The 22,340-nt window shown below is 42.5% G+C and overlaps 1 protein-coding gene across 4 annotated transcripts in view; it reads right to left on the bottom strand.

Annotated features, from left to right (window-relative positions):
• FEZ1 (fasciculation and elongation protein zeta 1) overlaps nucleotides 1-22,340 on the bottom strand; it is a 194,723-nt gene that overhangs the window by 161,142 nt on the left and 11,241 nt on the right. For 3 of the 4 annotated variants that reach the window (XM_038380981.2, XM_038380976.2, XM_043500980.1), the window contains exon 2: nucleotides 12,031-12,385. In XM_038380981.2, the coding sequence (XP_038236909.1) occupies nucleotides 12,031-12,341 (311 nt within the window). In that variant the 5' untranslated portion in view covers nucleotides 12,342-12,385. Of the gene's footprint in view, nucleotides 1-12,030; nucleotides 12,386-18,097; nucleotides 18,181-22,340 lie in introns of those variants that run through there. The other variant, XM_043500979.1, reaches the window with a different exon arrangement.

Genomic DNA, 22,340 nt, shown 5'->3' with positions numbered 1-22,340 from the left:
CCTCAGCCTCTCCTCATAAATCATGTGCTCCAGCCCCCTAATCATTTTTGTTGCCCTTCACTGGACTCTTTCCAATTTTTCCACATCCTTCTTGTAGTGTGGGGCCCAAAACTGGACACAGTACTCCAGATGAGGCCTCACCAATGCCAAATAGAGGGGAATGATCACGTCCCTCAATCTGCTGGATATGCTCCTACTTATACAACCCAAAATGCCGTTAGCCTTCTTGGCAACGAGGGCACACTGTTGACTCATATCCAGCTTCTCGTCCACTATAACCCCTAGGTCCTTTTCTGCAGAACTGCTGCCTAGCCATTCGGTCCCTAGTCTGTAGCAGTGCGTGGGATTTTTCCATCCTAAGTGCAGGACTCTTTATGGATCATTCTTTAATTCTGCAAGTAAATTTGTTTGATCTCCATTTGCAGGTCCTAGAAATACACCCCCCCACACACACACACACACGAAAACCTCCTTAGAATTGAAGAGACAAGATTAATATTGACAAGCCCAAATTTTAATTTTTTTTACTTATCATTTACTTCACAGGCTTTCTGCCCTCCCACCCTCTCAATGATCTATTCCATCAAATTAGTGGGAAACACTGTTGGGTGACCCTACATGAATAAACCCAAAGCATTGTGTTTCTGAAGGACAAAATACGGAAGCCTGTCTGTACGTCACTCTGCCTGATGCGATGGCCACCACTGAAAAATGTGTATCTCACATTATAAATCCTTAGTTATAAGAATGGAGCAGAGTCATGGTATCATGTGCCCCAACTCTAAACAGAGCTAAGAGTTTGCCTATATTACAAAATTAGATCAACTTAATCTAGGTTGACCTCCAGCCACTGCAGTAATTCAATCGGCTGTTGGTGTCCATGGCAAGGCTGTAGTGTGTACACTGACATAGTTAGGTCAACGTAAGCTGCCTCACGTCGACTTAACTCTGTACTGTAGACAAAGCCTTAGGCCTCGTCTACACAACACAGTTTTGTTGACAAAAGTCAGCTTTCATCAACAAAAGAGTGGAGCTGCACACACTGAAATGCTCCCCCTGCTGATATAATTCCCCTTCTACCCCAGCATAATAAAACCACCTTGACGAGTGGCATAGAACTTTCTGCAACATATTTAGAGTGACCCAGCGTCAGTGTAGACACTATACTTGTTTATGTTGCCCTAATTGGCCTACACGTGTCCCACAATGCCCATCATGACCTCTCTGATCTCAGTTTGAACTCTGCTGCCCTGAAGGTACACAGGTATATGCCCCTCCTCCTTTTAAAGGCCAGGTAATTTTTAAAATTTCTCCTCCTGTTTGCTCAGCATGGACAGTTCACACCGCATCTTCCCAGCTGCATGGAATACACCGGAGCTGTTGGATCTGCTGGGTCTGGGGGGAGAGGAGGCTCTGCAGTCACAGCTTCAATTCAGCCATAGGAACTTTGATGCCTCCGGGCTGATTTCTAGAGGCATGCAGGAGAGAGGACACACAGCAGTGCCAAGCAAAGATCAAGGAGTTGAGGCAGGCATACCAGAAAGCAAGGAAGGCCAACCATCGCTCTGGTGCAGCACCAAAGACATGCCATTTCTACAAGGAACTGCATGCCCTCTTGGCTGCAGCTCCACCTCCATCACCTACAGCCCTGTGGATACTTTGTGGGGGACAGAAGGAAGCAGCCAGCAGAATCAACCCCAAGGACAAAGTGGTAGACAAGGAAGTGGAGTTGGAGGAGGATGTGGAACACATGAAAATGTCATGCGGTGATGTGGCGAGTTAGGACCTTTTTTTGATTCTGGAGGGATCTAGTCAGTCCCAGCACTCTGGCACCAGTGGACATGAAGCAGGGCAGGGCTGGATTAAGACCTTTAGAGGCGCTAAGCAAGCACTGAAAAGATTATGGTGCCCCCTCATATGTAATTCAAAATAAAAACAGTACTATACTGTAAAATAAAATTTTATTTTTCGAAATGACACAAAACTTACATGTATGCTGAAATTAAAATAGCTTCTTTCTAGATTTTCTGATTGCAAAATCTGATTGCAAAATTCTGGATAAGTTCATCGAAGCTGACTCAACGAAGCATGTCCACTTCCATACACAATAGGGAAAGTGAATCAAGTCTGTCCTGACACATTTTTGTTCTCTGCGGGTTTTTTATTTCTTTCAGCTGAGAAAAAGAGCATTCTATGGAGCAGTTAGTAATCATCAATGTTAGAAAAATACACAGTGCGATCCCTACATTTGGAAATACACATTGTATTCCGCCTTTCAATATTGTGTCATGAAGATCAGTGTGACTGAATTTCATTTTTCCCTGTTTCATTAAACTTTGCAAGCATATAACAGTGGAACTGCTGTACTTCTCCACAGAGATTCATATTCAAGTCAACAGGGTCTGAGTCAACTAGCTTTTGCCAACCTTGTGAATATTGTTCATCAGATAAGCCCACATCGTTTAGAAAAGAAAATCTACTTGATACTTCTTTGTACACATCACTTCTCCTCTTCATAGGAGCTTCAAGTGTATCAATTATAGTATAGTAAGTAGATACACAAAATTTGTCTCTAGGATTCAATGCTGTTTCTGTTGCACTGCTATCATTTGCTTGTTTTTTCCTGATTCGCTTGCGGGACTGGGTTTTTTTGTAGTTAGCATCAGGCAAGATATCTTTTGATACGTCTTCAAATCTTTTGAAATCATTCCTCAAAGTGTATAAGTGGTTTGCTAATGATTGACAGAGGTCTGCACATGTTTTCAAATCCAATTCTTTTTCTTGGAGAGCTTGACTTGTGTGGTAAAAGTGTTGTAAAATGTCATTCCACATGGTCAACATGAATACAAACTCTAGTTCTTGCATCTTGTTTGCAATGTTTTCTGCCTCTCTTATAGTTTCTCCCTTTTGTGATTGGTCTTCAGCTATACTTTCTAATGCATCCACAATCTTTGAGTAGGACTCCAGAATTGCACTTGTTGCCACTGCATGTGCCTCCCAGCAAGTATTAGAAAGAGATTTCAACACACAATCATTGCCCAAATATGTTTTAAGAACTGCCCATCAGTGTGTTGATGCAGAGAAAAATGTATAAAGTAAGTCGACTGTTGAGAAAAAACTTACTGCCACCGGACAACAATCAACAGCACTGCAGCCAACAAGATTGAGAGAGTGTGCAGCACATGATATGAATATGGCATATTTGTTCTGTTCTAAAAGCTTCTTTTGCATTCCTTGATAATACCCTGACATGTTGGCAGCATTGTCATAAGATTGACCTCTGCACTTTGAGAAATCTATTTTGCAAACTTGGCACAGATAATGTAGTACTTGATTTGCCATTTCTTCACCAGTGTGGCTTTTCAAATTGAGGAATGTTATAAATCGTTCAACTGGTTTTCCATCTGTGGGAGACACATAACTTAGTACAATACTCAACTGATCAATAGGTGAAAGATCAGACTGGAGGACCAGTGCTAGTAATAATAATAGGGCTCAGATTTTCCTAGATGCGATAGCTGATGGATTCCTTCATCAAGTAGTTGCCGAACCGACTAGAGGGGATGCCATTTTAGATTTAATTTTGGTGAGTAGCGAGGACCTCATAGAAGAAATGGTTGTAGGGGACAATCTTGGCTCAAGTGATCATGAGCTAATTCAGTTCAAAATAAATGGAAGGATTAACAAAAATATATCTGCAACTAGGGTTTTTGATTTCAAAAGGGCTGACTTTCAAAAATTAAGGAAATTAGTTAGGGAAGTGGATTGGACTGAAGAACTTATGGATTTAAAGGTAGAGGAGGCCTGGGATTACTTTAAATCAAAGCTGCAGAAGCTATCAGAAGCCTGTATCCCAAGAAAGGGGAAAAAATTCATAGGAAGGAGTTGTAGACCAAGCTGGATGAGCAAGCATCTTAGAGAGGTGATTAAGAAGAAGCAGAAAGCATACAGGGAGTGGAAGATGGGAGGGATCAGCAAGGAAAGCTACCTAATTGAGGTCAGAACATGTAGGGATAAAGTGAGATGGGCTAAAAGTCGAGTAGAGTTGGACCTTGCAAAGGGAATTAAAACCAATAGTAAAAGGTTCTATAGCCATATAAATAAGAAGAAAACTAAGAAGGAAGAAGTGGGGCCGCTTAACACTGAGGATGGAGTGGAGGTTAAAGATAATCTAGGCATGGCCCAATATCTAAACAAATACTTTGCTTCAGTCTTTAATAAGGCTAAAGAGGATCTTGGGGATAATGGTAGCATGACAAATGGGAAGGAGGATATAGAGGTAGATATTACCATATCTGAGGTAGAAGCGAAACTGAAACAGCTTAATGGGACTAAATCGGGGGGCCCAGATAATCTTCATCCAAGAATATTAAAGGAATTGGCACCTGAAATTGCAAGCCCATTAGCAAGAATTTTTAATGAATCTGTAAACTCAGGAGTAGTACCGAATGATTGGAGAATTGCTAATATAGTTCCTATTTTTAAGAAAGGAAAAAAAAGTGATCCGGGTAACTACAGGCCAGTTAGTTTGACATCTGTAGTATGCAAGGTCCTAGAAAAAATTTTGAAGGAGAAATTAGTTAAGGACATTGAAGTCAATGGTAAATGGGACAAAATACAACATGGTTTTACAAAAGGTAGATCGTGCCAAACCAACCTAATCTCCTTTTTTGAAAAAGTAACAGATTTTTTAGACAAAGTGGATCTAATTTACCTAGATTTCAGTAAGGCATTTGATACCGTGCCACATGGGGAATTATTAGTTAAATTGGAGAAGATGGGGATCAATATGAACATCAAAAGGTGGATAAGGAATTGGTTAAAGGGGAGACTGCAACAGGTCCTACTAAAAGGCGAACTGTCAGGTTGGAGGGAGGTTACCAGTGGAGTTCCTCAGGGATCGGTTTTGGGACCAATCTTATTTAATCTTTTTATTACTGACCTTGGCACAAAAAGTGGGAGTGTGCTAATGAAGTTTGCAGATGATACAAAGCTGGGAGGTATTGCCAATTCAGAGAAGGATCGGGATATTATACAGGAGGATCTGGATTACCTTGTAAACTGGAGTAATAGTAATAGGATGAAATTTAATAGTGAGAAGTGTAAGGTTATGCATTTAGGGATTAATAACAAGAATTTTAGTTATAAGTTGGGGACGAATCAATTAGAAGTAACGGAAGAGGAGAAGGACCTTGGAGTATTGGTTGATCATAGGATGACTATGAGCTGCCAATGTGATATGGCTGTGAAAAAAGCTAATGTGGTTTTGGGATGCATCAGGAGAGGCATTTCCAGTAGGGATAAGGAGGTTTTAGTACCATTATACAAGGCACTGGTGAGACCTCACATAGAATACTGTGTGCAGTTCTGGTCTCCCATGTTTAAAAAGGATGAATTCAAACTGGAGCAGGTACAGAGAAGGGCTACTAGGATGATCCGAGGAATGGAAAACTTGTCTTATGAAAGGAGACTTAAGGAGCTTGGCTTGTTTAGCCTAACTAAAAGAAGGTTGAGGGGAGATATGATTGCTCTCTATAAATATATCAGAGGGATAAATATAGGAGAGGGAGAGGAATTATTTCAGCTCAGCACCAATGTGGACACAAGAACAAATGGGTATAAACTGGCCACCAGGAAGTTTAGACTTGAAATCAGACGAAGGTTTTTAACCATCAGAGGAGTGAAGTTTTGGAATAACCTTCCAAGGGAAGCAGTGGGGGCAAAAGATCTATCTGGTTTTAAGATTCTACTTGATAAGTTTATGGAGGAGATGGTATGATGGGATAATGTGATTTTGGTAAGTAATTGATCTTTAAATATTCAGGGTAAATAGGCCAAATCCCCTGAGATGGGATATTAGATGGATGGGATCTGAGTTACCCAGGAAAGAATTTTCTGTAGTATCTGGCTGGTGAATCTTGCCCATATGCTCAGGTTTTAGCTGATCGCCATATTTGGGGTCGGGAAGGAATTTTCCTCCAGGGCAGATTGGAGAGGCCCTGGAGGTTTTTTGCCTTCCTCTGTAGCATGGGGCATGGTTGACTTGAGGGAGGCTTCTCTGCTCCTTGAAGTCTTTAAACCATGATTTAAGGACTTCAATAGCTCAGACATAGGTGAGGTTTTTCATAGGAGTGGGTGGGTGAGATTCTGTGGCCTGCGCTGTGCAGGAGGTCGGACTAGATGATCAGAATGGTCCCTTCTGACCTTAGTATCTATGAATCTATGAATCTATGTAGAGTCGACAGATAAAATGAAGTACCCAGCAGTACTTCTTTCATCCACAATAGCTGAACGAACTTTCTCACTCATTAGACCAATGAGTTCATCACATATTGTCTTGGATAAGTATGATGGGTTACCTTTGCCTGCATTCCCATATTTTGAGATATGGCCAGCTAAAAATGGGTCAAACTGAACCACAAGCTCCAGCAATCCCAAGAAATTTCCATTCTGCAATGATCCAAATGTGTCATTTGATCCCCGGAAAGACCACGTTCAGCTAATGTTTGAATAACAGCTATAACATGCTGCAAGACTTGTTGCCAGTATTCACAATCCCATTTAATTTGTTCTTTTTGTTCTATTTTTGTGTCAATCCAAAGCTCTGTCTTGGATTTAAATATGTCAACACTGAATCTCTGTGATTAGTGCTATTTTCATGTTGTTCAATTAAAACAGTATTCCGCCAGTGTCATAAATATAAAGGGAAGGGTAAACACCTTTAAAATCCCTCCTGGCCAGAGAAAAAATCCTTTCACCTGTAAAGGGTTAAGAAGCTAGAATAACCTCGCTGGCACCTGACCACAATGACCAATGAGGAGACAAGATACTTTCAAAGCTGGAGGGAGGGAGAAATAAAGGGTCGGTCTGTCTGTGTGATGCTTTTGCCGGGGACAGAACAGGAATGGAGTCTTAGAACTTAGTCAGTAACCTAGCTAGATATGCGTTAGATTATGATTTCTTTAAATGGCTGAGAAATTAGACTGTGCTGAATAGAATGAATATTCTTGTCTTTGTGTCCTTCTTGTAACTTAAGGTTTTGCCTAGAGGCATTCTTTATGTTTTGAATCTAATTACCCTGTAAGGTATTTACCATCCTGATTTTACAGAGGTGATTCTTTTTACCTTTTCTTATATTAAAATTCTTCTTGTAAGAAATTGAATATTTTTTTCATGGTTTTAAGATCCAAGGGTTTGGGTTTGTGGTCACCTATGCAAATTGGTGAGGATTTTTATCAAGCCTTCCCCAGGCAGGGGGGTGCAAGGTTTTGGTGAGGATTTTGGGGGGAAAGACGTTTCCAAACAACTCTTTCTCAAAAATAAACCCAGATGTTTGGTGGTGGCAGTGGAAGTCCAAGGGCAAAAGGTAAAATAGTTTGTACCTTGGGGAAGTTTTAACCTAAGCTGGTAAAAGTAAGCTTAGGAGGTTTTCGTGCAGGTCCCCACATCTGTACCCTAGAGTTCAGAGTGGGGAAGGAACCTTGACAGCCAGTCACTAAATCCATCTGCAGCAAACCGGGATGTTGAAGGTTTATATGCAAAAAGTTTGCAAACAAAACAGTACACAGACCCTGTTGATGGTGAATACATTAGCCATTCTCAAGTGTATGTCTCACCATTCGCTTTCACACCAAAAAATATTTTTTGTGAAGAATATCTTGTTTGTTTGCCATTGGTAACAGTCCAACGTGATTTCTCAAATGGCCCAGTGTGGTGTTGACAGTCATTTGGTCTACAATCTATCCAGTAAGCTACATCATTGGTACTGGAATCAATCCACATACCAGGATCTTTTCTCCTATTATTTACAGCATGAGCAGGTTCACTCTCTGACACATCCACACCTTCTAGAACAATGTCTGTTTTACCACCGGTGTAGGATGATCAGTTACAGTCTCTGACACATCCACATGTTCTGGAATGGTGTTTGTTTCACCAACAGAAGAAGGGTCAGTCTCTGAAACACCTACAGGTTTTGGAATAATGTCTGTGCTACTGAGAAAAGATGTTGCTTCTGATGGATTCGCTTTGAAAAATGATATCAGCTTTGGAAGATTTTGGAAAATTTCACTAGTTTTTTTGTTTCTTTTCTTCCACCAGTTTACGTTTCTGTGTTCCACTCAGTTGGGTATGTTTCATCCTGCCCCTTATCTCAGTTATCTGAACTTAAAAAAAAAACAAATTACATAATGTATAATGTATATATATAAAATATATATATAAGAAAGGACAAAAATGAATCAAGTATGTATAACCCAGAATATATCAGTAATAAAACAAATTTATTGCAATACATGACAGGATCTGATTTCCTCGCATTATTTCGATCTACATTAGTAGGATGCCCCCCTAGTTTAGGGATAAGTAATAAAAAGAGAACAGAAAAACAGGGGAAGAGTGTGGAGTGGAGTGCAAGGAAGTCTAACAAAGTTCTGATTTTCCCATGATGATTATTTCGATGCTTTTTTTGAAATATCAAATATCAAATTTTTTCAAAAAAAAAATCTCACGTGCTTAGTCTGCCTATTGGGTAATCCAGCCCTGAAGCAGGGCATGCGAGTGTAGATAAGCATACATTTTACTTTGATACTTCATGGTGAGAGGAGATTGAGCTCTCATGTACTTTGTTATATGGTAGAGAAGGGATAAGGGAATGAAATTAACAACAGAGTTTATGAGCTACACAGTGGGAGCCTGGCAGAAAAGTTTGTTAATGTACACTGGGATATCCCGGGAATCCTCCAAAGAGATCTCTAGGAAATTTTCCTGCAGATATTCTGCAATCCTCTGCCAAAGGTTCCTTAGCAGAGCTAACTTGTTTCTCCCCCACTGTAGGAAATTTTGCTGCACCGAACCGGCAATTATTTCTGCAGGGATCAAAGCCCGCACACAGGCGAGCAGTATACAGAGACAGTCTGAAGACGCACGCATGCAAAAGATGCACCCTTGTACCCTGGGTTACCCTCAGGAGTGAGATATCAGGTTTGATCCCCCACCTATGGAAAAGGATACCAATATTCAGAATATTTCCACTAGGAGCTTGTAGGAACCCCCTTCTCAGACCACCCAGGCCGTTTGTTCCTTCTTGCCCATTCCCCCCTTTCCACCTCCCACCCAACCAAACTCACCATATTTCAGACTCACACCAAGCTATATGCTAGCCAAGGAACAGTGAGAAAGATGTCTGTGTAACTTTTGTGATTCATGGCTGTGACCGCACTCACAACACTTTGTCAGTTTATTGTTTCTTTGGCGTCTGAAGATGTGCCCTTGAGGACCCCACTTCTCCACAGCGGCAGAGTACATCCATCAGATAAGATAGCAAACCAGGAAGAGTAAGGAGGATATGTTTTGTGAAGTGCTGCAGTCAACAGATACAGCAGATAGTGAAACAATAGCACTGAGGGAGACAATTAATGAAAATATCAGGCTGGATAGCCTGGAAAGGAGAGAGGGGCAAGAGTGGATGATTAAGCTACTGGAGGACCAGACACAGATGCTCAAGTTCCTCATTATGCTGCAGTCAGAGCACAGCCATGCACGAGTCCCCCTGTAGTTCAGTACCCCACTGAACTCCATTCCATGCTCTCCCCAAAGTCCCACACCATATTTCGTGCATGTTCCCTCCCGGTCCTCTCAGTACCCTTGCACTCAACCCACAGGGACTGGTTTCATAAAGCTGGAATTACACTCAGCTGTGAGAGCCATAACCAAGAGACTGTTCCTCATTTCCATGTTTCCTATTTGATGAATATTTTGTTTTTTGTCCTGCTGTTAAACTTATTCTTTGATACAAATTTACTCTTTATTTGTATCATATGCACATTAGGTGGTGCTAACATTCAAACACAGTGGCTATTGGAAGGAATATTTGCTCACTACAATTAACACTCAGGAATCAAACATTATAGGGGTCATACAAGGCAGCAAGTAAACATTGCCTGGCTGAATACCTCACATAAAGACATGTTGCTAGGAATCATTGTCAAAATGCTCTTTCATAGCCTCCCTGATTTGAATAGCATCCTGTTGTGCCCCTCTAATTGTCCTGGTATCTGGCTGCTCAAAATCAGTGGCCAGCCAATCAATCCCAGCACTCCACCCTGGGGGAAACTTTCCCCCCTTCACTTCACAAATATTATGCATTGTACAGCAGGCTGCAATGACTGTGGAAATATTTTCCTTGTTGAGGTCTAACCTGCCAAAAAGGCAGTGCCAGCAATCTTTTAATATGCCAAAGATATATTCAGTGGTCATTTAGCACCTGCCGAGCCTGTAGCTGAAGTGCTCCTTGCTGCTGTCTAGGTTCCCGGTGTAAGGCTTCATAAGCCATGCGAGCAAGGGTAGGCAGGGTCTCCCAGGATCACTATGGGCATTTCCACATCCCCCATCAGAATCTTCTGGTCTGGAAAGAAAGTCCCAGCATGCAGTTTTCTATACAGTCCAGTGTTCCTAAAAATGCATGCATCTGTACTTCCCTGATCATCCTACATTGATGTCAGTGAAATGGCCCTGGTGAGCCACTAGCGCCTGCAAGACCATGGAGCAGTAGCCCTTTTGGTTGATGTACTCTGTCTCAAGATGGTCTGGGGCCAAAATTGGGATCTGTGTTCCATCTATCACTGCAATTAGGGAATCCCATTCCCTTGAAGCCATCAAATATTTCCTGCACATTACCAAGAGTCACAGTCCTTCATAGCAGGAGGTGATTAATGGCCCTGCAGACTTGCATCACCGCAAACCACACAGTGGATTTTCCAACGCCAAACTGATTCGTAACTGATTGGTAGCAGTCTAGAGTTGCCAGCTTCCACATAGCGATTGCCACTAGCTTTTCAGCAGTGAGGGCAGCTGTCATTCTGGTGTCCTTGAGCTGCAGTGCTGGGACGAGCTCCACACACAGTTCCAGGAGGGTGGATTTGCACATCCGGAAGTTCTACAGCCACTGCTTATCATCCCATACATGCATCACAATGAGATTCCACCACTCGGTGCTTGTTTCCTGAGCCCAGTACCAATGGTCCACCATGTGCAGCTGCTCCATGAATGCCAGCAGCAGTCTTGAATTATTTCTTTCCATCGCACACAGCAGGGCAGGCACCACTGATTCACTTTCTGTTTCGCAGCTCATGAAATACTGCAGAACCAGCTGCATTGTGGTCATAACACTCAGCAGTTCAGGATCCATGATTTCAGACAGAGATGGTGGGCACATAGTTTACAAGGACTGTTAAAAATGGCATGAAACGAAGTCAGAAGCCCATGGAATGATGGGACAGAAATAACTGCATCATGGGATGGTGAACACACTCCCATGATGCATCACAATCCATTCCCAGATCTCCCAGGAGGAGAGGGTGGCAAGTTGTACAGTGGGATAGCTTCCCATGATAAAACTTTCTCATTGTCGATGCAAGAGAACAGACTGTGGACGGATCTGCCAATGCAAGGAGCATTGTGTGGATGTGCACAACCAATGTACTTAAAGCAGCTTATGATCGTCAATGTAACTTAAGTCGACTGAACTCTGTAGTGTAAAAATAGCCCTATTCTCAATGGTGACCTAGAAGCCTTAGCGTAATCTCTTTGTGAGTACAGACATTACAATTTTTTTCAAATCAAAACATTAAAATGGCCTTTTTCCAAACAAAACATATTTTGCCAAAAAACTATTCACTTATTCAAATGTTTTATTTTTTCAAAGACATTTTCATCACTTCTTTATCCATTGTTTTTATCAAAAAAAATTATCAAAACCATTATCAGATGTTTTTGTTTACTGAAAACAAGTGTCAAGAATCATTTCCATAATGTTTTTGACCAAAAAATATTTTAAAATGCAATAAAAATTTTGAAAACCTGAAAATAGATCTATTGGAAACCCTGCACAATGGAAACTTCTTCAAAATTTCAATTTTTTCTTAGTTTTTATTTTTCCTTTTTTGACAAGCTTTATGAAGACTCATTGCATTAAAATAAATAAAAGCCTCCTTGGGTTAAATGTATTATTAGAATTTCTAGTATACTTACTCCTCATCCTGAAGATGCTCTTCCTCCTCTTGTATCTGGAGATGATTTTTTACAGGAGCCAGGTTCTCGGTTTTGGCATTGTAATTCCGAAAGCAGACATTCAGTTTCTCATCAAATTCATTCACCAAGTCTTCCATGGACTTGAAGCTGATAATTTCAGAGGAGAAGTTCTCAAGCTCAGAAAGGGAGGGATCTTCCAGATGCTGAGGGGATGAGCCATAAAAACAAAGGGGTTTTTCTTCTCTGTCATCAGCATAGCAGGGTCTCAGATCCTCAAACTCCTCATCCAGACTCACCAGTGGAGCTTCCATCTTGAACTGGCTAAAGTGAAATAGACTTCTTCAAGTCAGATTATCTAGAACAAAAAGTACATCCATGAATCAGTAACAAGGTTTTGTAACCTGTATGCACACACTTTCTGTTTCTGAAGGCTTCAGTGCATTACTGTGGGAAGAGTAGTCCTGTCTATATTGACGATCATATCAGAATTTTCATTACAACCTGCAAAGAGTTGCTCATAGCCTTCTGAAAACTGCATTTTTGGCCTAACATTTTCCATGTTTGATGTCAGCCAGAGATTAATTATTTTTGGGAACAAAATCAGTTTAGACAGTTTTTTTTAATATGGAAAGATTTTAAAAAATACTATTTTTTAATTAAACCTTTAACACACATGTTACTCACACAACTCAAAAACAATTGAATTTCACCAACTGAAATTTTTTAGGAAGGCTATTCTTCATGAGAAACAGGTCTTTGCATTGTTTACTAAAAACTAAAATACAGTTAACATATAAACATTTAAAAAAAAATTCATGAGTGCACATTAGAAATTTTTGATAACTTTGGCAGACTCAATATTGTAGCGCTAGTTAACATCGGAGGGTGGGATGTTCAACAGGACTTGTGCTCCTAAGACACTTGGGTGCTTTTGAAAATCCCAACCATAGTTAATACTGACATTTCTACAAAATCTGCATTGAGAGAACATTTTAACCAGAAAAAATGTAAATGATAATTATGAATCATTTCAGAATACCTTATCAGATGCTCTAAAAGCCACAATCCCAAAAATAAGGAAGAAGAGTATGCTGGGTAAAAACTGACCTGATTTAGAGGAGAAGGGAAATCAGCTATAAAAAATTGGAAAATAATATATAACAAATGGAAGAAAGGGGAAGTTGATAGTAACAAATATAAATCAGAAGTTAGGAATTGTAGAAAATTGATAAGAGAAGCAAAGGGACACAATGAAAAATCTACGTCCAGCAGAGCTAAGGACAATAAGAAGGAGCTTTTAAAAAATATTAGGAACAAAAGGAATCCTGGCAATGGTATTGGTTCATTACTATGTGAAAATGGTAGAATTATCAATAAGAATACAGAAAAGGCAGAAGTGTTCAATAAATATTTCTGGTTTCAGATTAGCAGCCGTGTTAGTCTGTATTCGCAAAAAGAAAAGGAGTATTTGTGGCACCTTAGAGACTAACAAATTTTTTTCTTGAGCAAATGCTGTAGTTAGTTAAAATTTGTTAGTCTCTAAGGTGCCACAAGTACTCCTTTTCTTTTTATAAATATTTCTGTTCTGCATTTGGGGAAAAAACATATCCCATATATAGAATCATAGAATATCAGGGTTGGAAGGGACCTCGGGAGGTCATCTAGTCCAACCCCCTGCTCAAAGCAGGACCAATCCCCAATTTTTCCCCAGATCCCTACATGGCCCCCTCAAGGATTGAGCTCACAATCCTCGATTTAGCAGGCCAATGCTCAAACCACTGAGCTATCCCTCCCTCCATATACTCGTACATAAGCTGAATTTTTTTAGTAAAAAAGGGAAGCATCAGAGAAGGGGGCTGGCTTATGAACAGGTATAGAGAGGGAGAGGTGGGACACAGCAACAGAGGGAGCAAGGAGAGGCAGCTTAGCCAGCAGAGCCAGAAGCGAAGAGGCGGGGCCAGACTCTCTCCGCTTCTGGCCATGCTGCTCTCCCCCCAGCCTTCAAAGCAGCTGCAGCTCCAGGGCTGGCAGGCTGCTGCCGCGCTGTTCAGCCCACCAGAGCATGCTGCAGCCATGCTGCCTAGCCCAGCTCACTGGAACATATTGCAGCCACACTGCCCGCTGTGGCCCACCGGAGCAGGCCACAGCCACACTGCCCAGCCTGCCAGAGCAGCTCCAGCCAGGCCAGAGACATCCTCCCCTGGCCCTCCCCAAATAAGGTGGGAAGGGATGGGATGGGGAGAGTGTGGGGGTCCCGGCCTAGGGGGTGGGGTCATGTGGGAGGTGATCACAGGGATTATTCCCCTGACCCCCAGCTTCTCCCCCACAAAAAATTTCCCCACCAGTTGCTGTCCCGGCCCGTCAGGGTAAGCAGCTGGTGCATCGGGACACTTTGTTTACTTAGGTTTCCCTCTATGCCTGCAGACGCTCGAAGTAAACAAACCATTTTGGCCCGCCAGCGGCTTATCCTGATGGCCCGGGAGCCAAACTTTGTCGACCCCTGAATTATAGGGCTGGCTTATGAATGGGTCATAAAAATTTTCCATTTTTACTTATCCATCTTGGGGGGGGGTCAGGTTATAAATGAACCAGCTTATGATCGAGTATATATGGTAGTCTCATCATTTGGTGATGATAACACTCTTTCCTCTCAATTCATATCTCTGGAGGATGTTAAAGAGAAGCTACTAAATTTAGTCATTTTTAAATAATCAGATCCAAATAACTTGCATCAAAGAATTTTAAAAGAGTTGTCTGAGGAACTTCCTGGACTATTAATTTTGATTTTCAATAAGCCTTGGAGCACTGGGGAAGTTCCAGAAGACTGGAAGAAAGCCAATGTTATGCCAATTTTTTTAAATGGTAAACGAGATGAACTGGGTAATATAGGTCTGTCAACCTGACATCGGTCCCAGGCATGATAATGGAGTAGCTGATATGGGATTTAATTAATAAAGAATGAAAGGAGGATAATGTAATTAATGCAAATCAGCCTGTATTTATGGAAAATTGGTCCTGTCACACTAACCTGATATCTTTTTTTATGAGATTATAAATTTCATTCATAAAGGCAGTAATGTACTTAGACTTCTGTAAGGCATTTGACATGGTACTGCATATTTTGATTAAAAAACTAGGATGATATTAAATTAATATGGCACATAACCTGGGACCATGGGACCACTGTGCCCCCTTAATTTACTAATGTGGGTTGTCTCTCACAATGTCTTACTGGAGATAAGCAACAAACCCCTCCAAGTGCTGTTACCATTCAGGACAACCACATGTGGTGTCCCACACCCAGCCAGATTGAATGACTGCTCCCAGAGCCACTCACAAATCACACAGAGAAAGGCATCAGCCAAATCCCCCCAGTTTCCATCTTATACCACCAAAATATACCCTCTAGCACTGCTCAAGACCCTTTCTTGAGCAATGCAAGTTTATTAATTGGTTCACCACTTCATCAATGGAAAGTGGACATACACCAGCCTTTGTAGTCTGAGCAGATTTACCAAGCACTTCAGTCAAACTCACTGGTAAGGATAAACACTAGAATAAGTGTATTGATTACAAAAAATGGATTTTAAGTGATTATAAGTGATAGGCAAAAAGTCAGAGTAGTTATCAAAAGAAAATAAAAGATAAGCATGCAGTCTAAATTCTCATCCTTATTATACTAGGCAATATCTGGACTAAACAGTTTTTCTCACCCCACTCAAAACTGCAGGTTGGTCACAGTCTTTCATACGCAGGTTCTCCCTGTTAGCCTGGGGACCCATCTCCTCAGCTCCAGCATTCTTGCTGCTTTCAGTGAAGGTGGGGGAAGAGATAGGACAAACTATGAGGCCTCTGTCATCTACTGAATATCCTCATTCTATGTGCTTGCAGAGCACAAGTCCAGGCATGCCCAGTGGGCATTACTGAGTCACCAGGCAAGGTTGAGCAATTCCCCTGTTGGGGCCTTGTGCAAGTGAGTCACTGAATTGTAACTTCCTTGCTAGACAATGGCTATTGATGGTTGTTTGACTCCCACCCAGGCATTGGTTACCTCCATTGTTGTTGTCTTTGGGGAGCTAATATCTGGGAGATTCCCCAACTCACAGCATAGTTTAGTGATGACCATACAACACAATCTCATAGCTTCATATGCACTAATGAATCTTAGGGCTGTCAAGCAATTAAAAAGATTAATCATGATTAATCACGCAATTAAAAAAATAACCATGATTAACCATGTGATTAATCGCACTGTTCAACTATAATAGAATACCATTTATTTAAATATTTTGGACTTTTTCTACATTTTCAAATACATTGATTTCAACTACAACACAGAATACAAAGTGTACAGTGCTCACATTATATTGATTTTTGATGACAAATATTTGCACTGTAAAAAATAAAAGAAATAGTATTTTCAATTCACCTAATACAAGTACTGTAATGCAATCTCTTTATCATAAAAGTTGAACTTACAAATGTAGAATTATGTAGAAAAAATAACTGCATTCAAAAATAAAACAATGTAAAACTTTACAGCCTACAAGTCCAATCAGTCCTATTTCTTGTTCAGCCAATCGCTCAGACAAATAAGTTTGTTTACATTTGCAGGAGATAATGCTGCTCGCTTCTTGTTCGCAATGTCACCTGAAAGTAAGAACAGGCATTCGCATGGCACTGTTGTAAAGCCGGTGTCGCAAGATATTTACATGCCAGATGCACTAAAGATTCATATGTCCCTTGATGTTTCAACCACCATTCCAGAGGACATACATCCATGCTGATGACAGGTTCTGCTCAATAACAGTACAAAGCAGTGTGGACCGATCCATATTCATTTTCATCCTCTGAGTCAGATGCCACCAGCAGAAGGTTGATTTTCCTTTTTGGTGGTTCGGGTTCTGTAGTTTCCGCATCGGAGTGTCGCTCTTTTAAGACTTCTGAAAATATGTTCCATATGCTCCCGTCCCTCTCAAATTTTGGAAAGCACTTCAGATTCTTAAACCTTGGGTCGTGTGCTGTAACTATCTTTAGAAATCTCACATTGGTATCTTCTTTGTGTTTTGTCAAATCTGGGGCAAAAGTGTTCTTAAAACCAACAACATGCTGAGTCATCATCCGAAACTACTAGAACATAAAATATATGGCAGAATGCAGGTAAAACAAAGCAGGAGACGTACAATTCTCCCCCAAGGAGTCCAGTCAAAAATTTAATTAACGAATTGTTTTTGTAATGAGCGTCATCAGCATGGAAGCATGTCCTCTGGAACAGAGGCTGAAGCATGAAGGGGCATATGAATGTTTAGCATATCTGGCAGGCAAATACCTTGCAATGCCAGCTACAAAAGTCCCATGTGAACGCCTGTTCTCACTTTTATGTGACATTGTCACTAAGAAGTGGGCAGCATTATCCCCCTTGTTTGTCTTAGTGATTGGCTTAACAAAAAGTAGGACTGAGTGGACTTGTAGGCTCTAAAGTTTTGCATTGTTTTGTTTTTGAGTGCAGTTATGTAACAAAAAAACCTACATTTGTAAGTTGCGATTTCATGATAAAGATATTGCACTACAGTACCTTGTATGAGGTGAATTGAAAAATACTATTTCTTTTGTTTATCGTTTTTACAGTGCAAATATTTGTAATAAAAATCATACTATAAAGTGAGCATTGTACACTTTGTATTCTGTGTTGTAACCGAAATCAATATATTCGAAAATGTAGAAAAACGTCCTAAAATATTTAATAAATTTCAATTGGTATTCTATTGTTTAACAGTGTGATTAAAACTGTGATTAATCGCGATTAATTTTTTAATCGTGATTAATGTTTTTGAGTTAATCGTGTGAGTTATCTGCGATTAATCGACAGCCCTACTAATGACTATATACATATTTAGATAGAACAATGGCTTTCAGCAGATCATAACCTTTCCCATGATACCTCACCCGGCATTCTTTATATGAAATACCACAATTACATACAAATGATGAATATGGGAGTTACAGGGCACTCCCCCGAGGTATAGTGTTTCACAAACCGACAATCTGATAGCTCTCAAAATGTTACTGTAAATGAGGAATCATCATCAAGCAGTGTTTCCAGTGGGCTCCTTCAATAATTGGTTTGTACCCTATACTATTTAACATTTTGTTCAATGACCTGGAAGAAAACATATTTTTTACACTGAATAAGGCAGGGCAACCCTGCATTAGCTATGCATATGCAGTGCAGCCTCTTTCATTTAGAACTAGAGCTGGGAGAAGGGTTTTTTTAAATGGGGTTCAGCTCAGCTGTATTCTCTCCCTTTAGTGTTTGTAAATTCAAAAAGCTTTGAAAGTGGTCTTCAAAGTTTGCTCAGATATCCACTCATGGGATCACACACGTGTATTTGCAGCATCAATGTGGAGAGCAGAGAGATCCCTTATGACTCTTTGCAACAGGCTGTTCTGATCTTCACTGGCAAGGGTGCTTACTTGAGAGGAGTTTGGATGCTGGTGCTGTGGTAGTATTGCTTCCTGTCTGGGTCTGGAAGCTAAATGTGACCACTTCCTTCTGCATCAGTATACAGAATGTCCATCTTGTTCATTGTGCATGTGCTCATGGACCTCACCAGTAACTGCAGCTTACAAATGGCAAAAGGCCATTTCTTCATTTCACCTTTGAAAGAAGAGGAGCAGATTTTTGTAGATGGGAGCACACAGGTCTGGAAGCAGGGGGGACCAGAAAAGGCATGGGTTATATATTTAATATTTATATGCATATAAAACATTAAGGCCAGAACTTTCAAATGAGAAGGTAGAGCTACTTGGGCAAGAGCTCTCTTAGGTGGTTCACCTGCCCTATACTGTTCTGCCTGCTGCAGCCTGGGCTCTCCTCACAGTCCCTAGAAGCAGGTGTGGGGAGTGTTCCTCCACACGCACCCAGGGACTATATCACTCTAGAGATGGGAGAAGCAAGAGGGGGTGCTTGGCATGTTGGTGGAGATGTCATGGGCATCTAATGAGAATGGTGCCTGCACTTGAGGGGATGCTGCATTGGGGGTAGATACCAGGCAAGGGGTATGTGTGCATGGGTGAGATGGGTGTCTGGTTTGGGGACGGGTTCCAGGGGCAACATTAATTGGTTTATCTGATGTTTGGGGGACTAGATTAAGGCATATATAGGCTCATGAGTAGGGCCCCAAGTCCTGGAGTCATGTGATTTCTTCAGATTTTCAGCTTTCATTTTTAAAAAAGGGCATTTCCAGCCTATGTAGTTGTAAAGGAAAGCATTAAAATGTGGCACAATTATAACTGAACAAGTCAGAGCTGCCTGCCTCAGTATGGAGACAGTCTGAAACACTAGCTCTGAGAGGGAAACTGCCCTCCATGGGAGGTTAACAACTAGATCCTCTGCTCTGGGTCGGGGGCTCACCAAGCCCACCCCAGCAAGGAGCTTAGAGTGTGGCAGGAGGAGAGAGTGCAGTGGCCTTTTCCGCCACCCCAGCAGTTACACCCTGCTGGATGGGTAAGTACTCGGGAGCACCTGCTGTCACCCCTTCCTCTCTGGAAAGGGAGAGGAGACCCTTGTTGCCTCCCCTCTGTGCCAAAGGGGAGGAAGTGACCCTGCAGCCAATCCTGGGGCAGAAGGAGCCCAATGCCACTGCACTGCCTCTGAGAGGAGAGGGGAACCAGTGCTTCCATCCTCCAAGTGAGGAAGGATGCTGAACAGACTCACGTTGTGTCTATGGCCTCAGATGACCTTCGCCTGGCCCTGCCTGGCATTAATTGGGGTCAGAGGTCAGACAACTGGTAAAAGAGATCTCCAGGCCAGATGGACTACACTAGGTAGGTGGGAGTCATGGCTCGGGGCACTAGTGTACTTTGGTCTGGGAAGTACTTGAGCTAATCAGTACAGAATACATTTTTAAAGCCTTGTGTCCTTGTCCTTCTGACAAAAGGGGCTGACTTGCTGTCCTGTTCCCTCACCTGAGCCTGGGTTCCTTGCCATGAATCTGACACCACCCCCCACACATGGCATCCTACTCCAACACCTCCCTCCAACCCCCTTCAAGTTACAGGCCTCTTCCAGCCCTTGACTGCAGCAAATGGACTTTTTCTAACTAGTCATCCTGCAGGCCCATGTCAGTTCCTCTCCACATCCCATCCTTCTTTAACGGTTCCAGTCCCCCAACTCCAGGCCACCTTCCCTGTCTGCATTATCCTCCACAGATTCACCCTGGCCCAGGCAGCTGGGAAGCAAGAGGTTTGGCAGCTTTGCTTTGTTAGATATTGGGCAAGCAGGTGGCAGAGGAAGTCCTCTGATGGTGGGTCACATGGACGATACAGTGAGAGAAGCAATAGTTAAAGGTGCAGCATTTTTAAAGGTGGCAGGATGGACACATATGTAAGGGGACTCTTGTCCCCTTACTAAAACTCAGTGGGGGGGGGGGTTTGGTTGGCTAGCTCCCAGTAGTAAAAGAAAGGGGAAAGGTCAATGGGAAATCAGGACCCTAAGACTGACAGTCCCCAGGAACAACAGGGAGAGGCCAATGCTCCACGTCAGCCTGATTGACGGGGCAGGCAGGCTAAATAGCAAGTGAGGAGGCCGGGAGGGAGGTCCTGTCCTCGGTGTGAGCTGGAATTGCCTGGGTCAGAGAGTGGGCCGAGCTCAGGAGAAAGCAGGGGCCCAAGCTGAGCTCAGGAGAAGAGCTGTGCCAGTCAGAGGGGCCAGAAAGGGAGCCAAGGAAGCAGGTCAGTGCTGGGAGCCGAGTCACAAAAGCAGCCCACAGAGCAGACCTGTGCTGGGAGAAAAGCTGTAGCAACCAGAGCCAGAGAGGCCAGAGCAGCAGCACTGCTGAGGCAGAGTGGAGCTGTGGCTGGAGCAGTCCGGAGCCAAGTGTAGTGAACAGCTGGGGAGAGCGGGCCCAGCACAGGGAGGCACCCGCAGCCAAGATGCCATGCAGGCCAGGCTTGGAGGGGATCGTAACCCTGACAGGGCACGGGCAACGCTGGGAAGAAGGCTCCTGCCACATAAAGCCTGAGGGCGTGTGGTCACCGCCAAAGCAAGTGTCTGACCCGCAGCATCCCTGCGGCACAGCTAGGGCCTGAGAATCATAGAATATTAAGGTTGGAAGAGACCTCAGGAGGTCTTCTAGTCCAATCCCCTGCTCAAAGCAGGACCAACACCTACTAAATCATCCCAGCCAGGGCTTTGTCAAGAGGGAGGCCTGGGGCTTGTGAGGAACAGACATTACATTCCCGAGACACTGGTTGTGATGTCCCTATGCCACAGAGTGGGATGATGTGTTTTCCTTTAACCTTTCTCATTTTTCTTTATTTTTTTAAATTGACTGCTGTTTAATAAATTGTATTTACTTTGAACTGTATGTAATGATCAGTGGGTCAGGGAAGCATCCAGTAGAAAGAGAGCAACCTGGAGTGGGGATACCCTAGCCCCTGCCCTAAGTGACCACGACAAGGTTAGGGGTCGAGCCCCACAGGAATCCTGGGACCAGCCTTGTTGGGGTTGCGAGGACTCTGCCACACAGAAGAGTGGAAGGGGAGCCCTCAAGGTCAGGCAGGCCTCTGGGTAAAGGAAGTGGGAGCAAGGACTCAGATCCTTTCGCTAGCCCATTTCACCAGGGTAGTGTATAAGCCAGGAAAGTTCCCCATAATAGCTGGACCATTCCCCCACTTACATATACGCCAAGATTTTCAGAAGTGCTCAGCATGGTGGGAATTGAGCTTTTTTGAAAATATGGTCATAAGTATGGAACTTAAGCCTTTTTGAAAACCCAGCCTATGTCAGGGTAACTGAACACTCAGTTTTACCTGGGCTGGTTTTCTGCCACGATTTCAAAATTCATAATTGATAGTGTTGTGGTTTTGAAAATACAAGATACTATTTGTCCATGTAGCCTGCATGAGTCTATCACAGGGTTGCTGATGGCCATAGCTCAGTCTGGGCAATGGTGGACAAGACAAATCACAGCACACCTCCCACAGCACACAAGGACTGTACTCACAGGCAACCATGGTCACAGACAACTGCTGTTTGGCCACAGGCAAAGGTGCCTCAGGACAATGGGTTTGAGGCTGCAGATGGCACAGGGACACTGCCTTTTACAGGCTTGGCATGTGCTGAGAAATTAAACCTATTTCACTAGCTCTGTTTTTAAATCAATGTAGTTAAATCAGTGCAGCAGCCCCCTTGCGTGGACACTCTTAAATCATTTTAAAAAGTGACTAATACTGATGTAGTTTAACTCAATATCAAATGCACATAAAAGAGCATGGCTAAGGCATCAGCTTGGGGCTCAGGGGAGGAA

This window comes from Dermochelys coriacea, chromosome 22, assembly GCF_009764565.3.
Source record: "Dermochelys coriacea isolate rDerCor1 chromosome 22, rDerCor1.pri.v4, whole genome shotgun sequence".
Classification (NCBI taxonomy): domain Eukaryota; kingdom Metazoa; phylum Chordata; order Testudines; family Dermochelyidae; genus Dermochelys; species Dermochelys coriacea.
This window is presented reverse-complemented; position numbering and strand designations above follow the sequence as displayed.